The 8,143-nt window shown below is 35.6% G+C and overlaps 1 protein-coding gene across 1 annotated transcript; it reads left to right on the top strand.

The window, feature by feature from the left end:
* The first annotated feature begins 1,803 nt into the window (after window positions 1-1,803).
* Window positions 1,804-7,643, top strand: LOC109206645 (F-box/LRR-repeat protein At3g03360-like). Its single transcript, XM_019369482.1, has 4 exons — window positions 1,804-1,881; window positions 5,464-6,120; window positions 6,525-6,686; window positions 7,124-7,643. Exons 1-4 carry the CDS (start codon window positions 1,804-1,806, stop codon window positions 7,484-7,486), a joined length of 1,260 nt encoding a protein of 419 aa, XP_019225027.1. The 3' UTR covers window positions 7,487-7,643.
* Window positions 7,644-8,143: the final 500 nt, after the last annotated feature.

Here is an 8,143-nt window from a genome sequence, read left to right as displayed (position 1 = left end):
TCCGTGTTTAGAGCGTTGTGCGAACTGATATCAACTGGCTTCACATTTGGCACTCCCTCAGGGTTTATGGGTGGTACACCAAGCCCGATACCATTATTTTCTCTGAGTCCCTCACTATCATGAGCAGGTGCGTTTTGTGTGCTAGACATATTCCGGCCTAAAATAAAAAAATCTTTGACAAGAAAAAGTGTGAAGAATAACGTGTGATATCAGAAAACTAGCACTAAAATAATCACTATTATCTTTAGCCCCATGATGGGTGCCAAACTGTTTACCTCGAAAAAGATGAGTAACAATTAATGATGATTTGTGGTTTAAAGATATGTGATATATTCTAATACTAGTGATTATACAAGTAATATTAAGCTTAAGTAAGAAGGAAAGATGAACCAAATATGTGTTGTTGGAGCAATAAGGGCCTCGAGCTCGGTTATCCCAGGGACCTCGAGGTCAGCTAAGAACAATAAAGTAAAGACAATAAAGCTGAAGAATAATTGTTGAGCATGTTAAACAAGAAAGGCAGAGCAGAATGTTCTATTGCAGTGAATAATATCAGATGTCATTACAAAATGATTGAGGTCCCTTTTATATAGCAGGAGGATATCCCAATATAGTACATTCCTAATAGTAGTAAAAAATTCTATTGGTACAGGTGTATAGCAGCCTAGTACGGACCTGTACCGTTTTGTACAAATCTTATCTTTTAATTTATCCCCTGGTCCACGTGTCCTTGAGAAATTTCCGCTCTTTCTTGATTGACTTCGAGATTGTGCTGCCCTCGATGTAGGTCATGTTAGGCCTTCGATCAGCTTCCTCGAGGTATGTGTCCCTCGACTGGATCTGACTTCTATTTCGAGTTGCCCGGACTCGGACTCATAACCCAATTTATGACCTCGAAATCGGGCTCCCTGATTTTGACCGTATACAAATATTCCAAATTTTTTTTGAGAAACGCGAGAAAATGAATTGAGGCAATTGCCTAATTTAATCATCACAAAATTATGATGTAAGGTCGACCACTGTATATATATACAAGATCAGCTTCCTCTCTTAAATTATGGACTTTGTTAATGTTCATAACTCTATCCAATAATTCTCAAAAAGAAAAACTCTATCCAAATAAGTATATTTGGCCTAAAGTTGACCTTGTGCCACTATATAGGAATTGCTACTTTACTTTCGGGCCTCATTTATTTTTTTAAGATTAAGATGTCTGAATCTGAATATACAGCTGAATATCAAGATGTGTATCAAGATTAAGACATCTGAATCTGAATACACATCTGAATATCAAGATGTGTATTAAGTTCTGAATACTAAATGATTAAGACTGTTTGATTTTTAACATCTGAATGTATAAATAATCTTTATTTGAATTTAATAAACATAAAATTCAAATAAAATACTAATTAATGTATTATTCTATCAATAAAATAAATAATTTTAAAAAATATGATAGTTGTTAGTGGTGATGGCTAACGGGTGAATGTCGACTAGAGATGGTGGTTGGTGGTAGTTTTGGTTAACGGTGGTGGTTCAGGGAAGTAGCTCGTGGTGATTGGTAATGGTGGCGATTATGATTGATGATGGTGGTGATGAGTGGTGATAGTTAATAATGGCAGGTGGTGATGGTAGTTGTGGTTGAGGAAGGTGGGGGTAGGTGGTGGTAGGGTATAATGATGGGTAGTGCGTACTGTGGTTGTTGATGGTGATGGGGTGGTCAATTGTGGTAGTTGAGGTGGATGAGTGTTGATTGTGGTTGAGAATGATAGTGGTGGAGGTGGTGGGTGGTAATAGTCGATAATGGTGGCGGCTAAGATCGAGGATGATAGTGGTATGGTGGTGGTAGTGGTTGAGTATGGTGGTGGTGGTGGCGACATGGTAGTAGTTGATAATGGTAAGCAGTGGCGGTAGTTAATAATGAATATGTATGATAGCATCTTAATGAAATTAGGTCTCAGTTATAGATCTGAATCATACGGACGTATTCAGACCCATTAAGTGATTGTAAAATTAAAAAACAAGCACACTTAATGATTAAGGTATGAATAATTAAGATTCAGACTATAAAAATAAACGCACTTAATGTGCGAGATCTGGATGATTAAGATTCAGTAGTATTTCTGCTAAGTTTCTTCTTGTGTATGTGATGACAGTACTAGCACCCGGCCCGCAAAAGTTATGGTGGGATGATAATACCTCCTTATTCTTAGGCGTAGATATTTCAGATTCGAATTTTTTCGAATAATAACTTTTTGGTAGAAAATGCTTTACCTCGAAAGTAAAATTTTGAACACGAACCTAAATTAATCGATCCCCAACACGATGCTGAACACCGAGTGAGAAAAAAAACGTGACAATAACAGTGAGTGCAATTTGGGCACAACGTTGTTAAGAAAACATTCAAACCTTGAGTAACCGGATTAACTTCAATAATAGTTCAAATTCTATGCCAAGATATAGACAATGAATCTCCGCCCTCTAAATTATGACTTAAAAAAGTAACTTTTTAATAATTCTTCATTGTTTATACAGCACGATTGCGTAATATCATTTAGGTATACATATTATTTACAAATAATGAAATCTGCAAATGAAATTTTGTTTTTCTTAATTTTATTATTATGTTAACTTCAACTTAAAATAAAGAATTTGAAGCTGCAAAAGTGATTATTGAATGTTTCTAAGTGAGATCATAAAGTTCACTATAAAACATCAATTTTTTTCAAGTAAAATTTATATCCAAACACAATTTGAACTTTGAAATATTTTTTTTTTAATTTTAAATTTGAATATATACTTTTTTCAACTTCAATTACATATTGTCCAAACAGTCTTAACCCGTTTGGCCAAGCTGCAAAAATCAGCTTATTTTGAGAAGTGCTTTTTTTCAAAAGTGCTTTTCTCAAAAGTACTTTTGGTGAGAAGCAGTTTGTGTTTGGCTAATTAGTTTGAAAAGCACTTCTGAACAGCAATTAGTGTTTGACCAAGCTTTAAAAAACTGTTTTTAAGTGTATTTTTCTCAAAAGTGCTTCTCAAAAAAGTGCTTTTGGAGAGAAGCTACTTTTTTCTGCTTCTCCTCAAAAGCACTTTTTTTCCTTCCAAAAGTTTGGCCAAACACTTCAATTTTCGGCCAAAAGTGCTTTTGGCCAAAAAAAGCACTTTTGGCCAAAAAGAAGCTTGGCCAAACAGGCTAAGAGTATTTGGGAAATTTTATTTCTCGTTCATAAGTACTATGCCATTCGAATCTAGGATATTGAGCTAGTTTCCCTCCAAAAACTAAAAGTAGGGAATAGGGATGAAAAATGGGGGAAACCCCCAAAATTTAAGAAATTCTCGGAACTCTCTCCCTTGAAAAACCATGGCTTCACTCAATTCCAGCAAAAATGGCGATTTTAGAAGTAGTAATAGGACTGTTTGATTACATCTAATTGCTTGATTTTCACGAATCTTCATATCTCAGACAAATTTAGGGAATGTGTAAGAGTTTGAGGACTGATACTCTTTATTGTATTTGTATTTCTTACAATAAATAGACACGACATCTTTGTTATAGGTGACTTCCGGAACCAAAATATGGTTCTTTTGGACTCAAAGAAAAAAAATATGTGGAACAAAAAATATAGTGATCAAAATATGTACAACGTCTTTTTAAAAGATCTTATACCTTAACGGCCGTTTGGCCAGTTAAGTATATTGTCTTTTAAAAAGACGCTATATGTAAGCGGCAACTTAACATGAGACTGTGGAGATAAACTATAGCTTACTGAGTTATTCGCCACCACGACCCCCCCTCCCCTAATCTTGTGAAACCTCAATTCTTCGCTCTTCAGACGTTATGACAAAATGCAAAACAACTTAACAAAGAAAAATTTCACAAGACTTGAGAATATTTCTGAATGGATTTTACAAAATCCTTTACGTCCTTAAATAAGGCAAAAACCAGTCCGGGGGTTCAATTATCTGAGGTATAGCGTCTTAGCTTAAGACGCTATACCCAGTTGAATTATTGTTATGTTAGTTTAAGCCCAGAAGAATTATTTGTGGGTGTGTGTGTGTGTGTGTCTATATATATATATAGCGTCTTTTTAAAAGACACTATACCTTAACTGGCCAAACGGCCGTTAAGGTATAACGTCTTTTAAAAAGACGTTATACATATTTTGGTCACTATATTTTTTTTCCAGACAATTTTGTTCTTTGGGTCCAAAAGGACCACATTTTGGTTCTGGACTCCATTTATTTTCACCAGGAACAGTCGAGATGTGTGTTTTTTCTGGAGTTGAGCAAACAATGTTGAAGTAATTAGGGGTGTTCATAAAAACCCGAAAAACTGAACCAAGCCAAAAACCAAACCAAACCGACCAAAAACCTTTAAGTTGTCATATCTTTCCCTTAAGTCATTCTCCACAAAACAAGTGGATCTTTGACCATGAGATATTTTATTTTCAACCCTTCATCAAGGTGATGACGCAAGAAAATTAAGGCCTTAGCACAGTCTTGAGTAGATGCTTTATTTTTGTCTTTAATGGCGTCTCCAAGACCCATTGCATCTAAATAGATTTCAGCATTCAACACCCATTTCATATAGTTCTTGCCCGAAATTTCACTTAGAGCCCGTTTGGCTTAGCTGATTTAGAGTAGCTGATAAGTATTAGGTGCTGAAAAACACTTTTAAGTACTGAAGCTGATTTAAAAATAAGCAGTTACGTGTTTGGATAAAAGTGCTGAAATTAATAATAAGCAGCTCAAGAATTGGGTATACGAAGAGTTTTGATTTAAAAAGAAGTATTTTAGGGATAGAATAGTAAATATTTTGGTCAAACCTAAAGTGCTTATAAGCTGAAATTTGATAAGTTGGGGTAGACCAACTTATGGCTTTTAGCTTATTTTTGGCTTATAAGCCCTTAACTTATAAGCACTTTTAATTTTACCAAACGCGTAGATAAGCCAAAAAGTGCTTATAAGCCAATTTGACCAGCTTATAAGCTTAGCCAAACACCCTCTTAGTCTTCTCATAGAGCTTCTTGAGACGGTAGAGTCTCATGCTGATAACGTAAAATAAAACAACAAAAGAAGAAAAACAATAATGCAGAGAAAAGAGAGAGAATTCTTATTAATTTTGGGATGAATTATAATGGAATAGATCCCCTCTATTTATAGGGAAAGAGTAACTTAGCCACCAAGTATTAATCCCTAAAATATCTCTAAAATATAGACATTCACTATAAATACAATTCTATTTATAACAACTTCAATTTTTTGGCCAAATTTACATTTTTCATTTCACGTATTGAGCTCATTTTGACAGCTCTATTTAAAAGTTCTGTTTCATTAAAAGAGAAGATAAATTAAGGCAATTGCTTAATTTTGACATCACAAGATATAATGTAGGCCCCTTCAAGTTGTCTATCTACACACTTGTTAAGTAAATCAAAAAGACACCTTAGTGCAGCATAGCAGTTCCAACTCTATTTATCTCAATCTGAATGGGATTTTGATTCGAAAATCAGCCAATGGCTGAGTTATGCTGTGGAAAACAAAGTGGAAGATCTTGTATTGTATTCAGTTGGTGAAGGTGTCACTTACGAATTGCCTCTATCTATCTACACTTGTTCGTCATTGGAGTTAAGCGCATGGGTGTTTGATGAAGGACTGGTCATAGCTTGGAACTCTCTAAAGAGCCTAAAGCTGGATCTAATAGGGTTAGATGATGACGATATTGTGAACTTACTGTCAGGTTGTCCCGCTTTGGAAACTCTGGGGTTTTCTTACTTTTGGGGATTTCGTCGTCTTGAAATTACTTCGTCCAATTTAAAGAGACTAATATTGGCAGACTATTCCAGTTCTCATGGCGGAAGATATGATTCTTTGGAAATTATTGCCCCACACATTCAACATTTTGAGATTTCAGGAGATCTTGGATATCTCAAGTGTAGGCTAGTAAATGTCTCCTCTTTGGTTACTGCCAACCTCAGTTTTAGCGTTAGCTGTATCACTGACGGCTGGGAGGAAGACAGTTGCCGTGATCAACATCAAGTTTTCAGAAACCTTGTTCTGGACTACTTTCAAAAGTTGAGTTGTGCGACTGAGCTAATAATTGGAAGTTGGATTGCAGAGGTTTGTTTCTATGTCAAAAAACCTTGTTCTCTATTTGCTTTTTAGCAAAGAATTTCAGGATGTAAACCTAAGAAAGAGAAGAGCCTCCAGAATATCATACAATCATGAACTTTTTTAAACATGAACATTGGTGGAATTTTTTTGTTTGTTGAATAATTGAAAGGGAAATTTTTAATGTATACAGAAGGATCTTGTCTTCACATTTTGTGACCTTTTATGTTCTTCCTATCTACTTTCTGAAGTTGGTATTTCTTTATTTTAAAAGTTAGCCTTCTGCACACTGTTGTTCCCTAAAGTGGTTAGATGGGATTTGTCATAGCACTATCTTTTGTTGTGGATTAGTGTTTCTTTGTTGTTTCTTCTTTCTCTATCCTTTACTAATTTCTTTGGGATTATTTCACCAGGTCGTGTTCATGTTGCAACTCGAAGGAGTGATGCTTCCAGAATTGAAATGCAAATGTTTAACTCTAAAGTGGCTTGTAAGAGAATATAATCTGTATGGAATAGCTAGCCTTTTGCAAACCTCTCCTCTTTTGGAGTCACTCAACATACACATCAAAACTGAGGTCTTAATTTCTCTCAATTTATGCTCTTTTTTCTTTTACATCCATTCGGTTTTTGAAGTTTTAAAAATACCCCCACCCTTCCCTCCAAAGACCGAGTTTCTTAAGGAGAAGGCACATAGAACATTAATTATCATTAAGAATATTTTGTCACCATACCACAATAAATTAAATGGTCAGGAGAGTTGCTTCTATCTGGTATATGGGCTCAGGAAAGGAAAAGGATCATTGACAACTGAACCTCTTTTTGCTGGTTTATGTACTGCACAAGTATTTCTGATAGGTATTAGCTATTATAATCATTTGCATATATAGCATTGTTCTAGATTCATGGGTTTTGAGAATTGTTCTACTGTGAGATTCATTTATTTTGTCTTCTGCGGAATACTCCCATTAGGCTGTAGACCTGCTTTGGATCCTGATTATATTCTTTGTTCCAGTGTAAAGATCCCCCCTGCCTGCTTGAGCAAAGCTATTTCGCCGAAGTAGATAACATCAATTTGCTGAGTTGGATTCCAAACACGGTGTTTCCAAGTCTCAGGAATGCTAAGATTGTCGGCTGCCTATGGTTTTGTTTGAAGAAGTGGTCTAAAGGGGACTTTTGTAAGCTTTTCGAACTTTCGAAGTGTCTACTAAAGAATGCAGTGGCTTTACAGAAGTTTGTTATTGTAGCAAAGAGAAGAAAATGCGGTATTTGTTCACAGAGCTGTGTGTCCCGACATTTATCAGGATTGGCTAAGAAATTGATTGACAGCCAAAGATCATCAACGAATTTTGCGGTTGTTTACCAAGAGTTTGCTTAGCATGACCCTACCGGAAGATGGTTTGTTGCGGCATACTAGAAATGTCACCTTATATTTTAGCTTTTGATTTACTGCAGCTGTAATTTTGAACATGTGGCATACCGAATATTATGATTGCTGCTTGGTTTCTTAGAAGAATTGTTTGTTGCACTCTAGACATTGCATATGTGCTTGGATTTTTCTTGCTACTTTTGTTTTCCTGGAACTGTTATGAATGGCAAATCCTCGAACCACGTGTTTTCTCAAAAAATTAGGCTCTTGAAATGCTGTATTTTGCTTCCTTTGTCAATAGCATCAAGATTCTATGATAGGAACATGGTTCTCTCGCTCTGTTTGCGTTTACTTGGAAGAAAGAGTTCCCTACTGTTTAGTTTAAGCAGATAATCTGGAGCTGTTGTATTTGAGGCATACAAATGCTTTACTTGAGGTTGTGCTCATAATAAGGTTGTGTGATTACATCTAATCTTCATTGGTCTGACAGATTCCGAGTGTCTTGAACTGCTTGCTAGGGGTTGCAAAATATTTTGCGGAACAGCTTTCTTGATAAATGCCATATGAAAGAGTTTGAGTAGGACTGACATACTTCATTATATTCTTAATAAAAATAGACAAAAGAATTTTCTGTAATAGGTGTGTCTCTTTCTTTTCAGCAGGAAC

The sequence above is a fragment of the Nicotiana attenuata genome, unplaced genomic scaffold (assembly GCF_001879085.1).
Source record: "Nicotiana attenuata strain UT unplaced genomic scaffold, NIATTr2, whole genome shotgun sequence".
NCBI classification, from domain to species: Eukaryota; Viridiplantae; Streptophyta; class Magnoliopsida; order Solanales; family Solanaceae; genus Nicotiana; species Nicotiana attenuata.
Note: the sequence above shows the minus strand (reverse complement) of the source record. Positions and strands in the feature narration are given on the sequence as shown.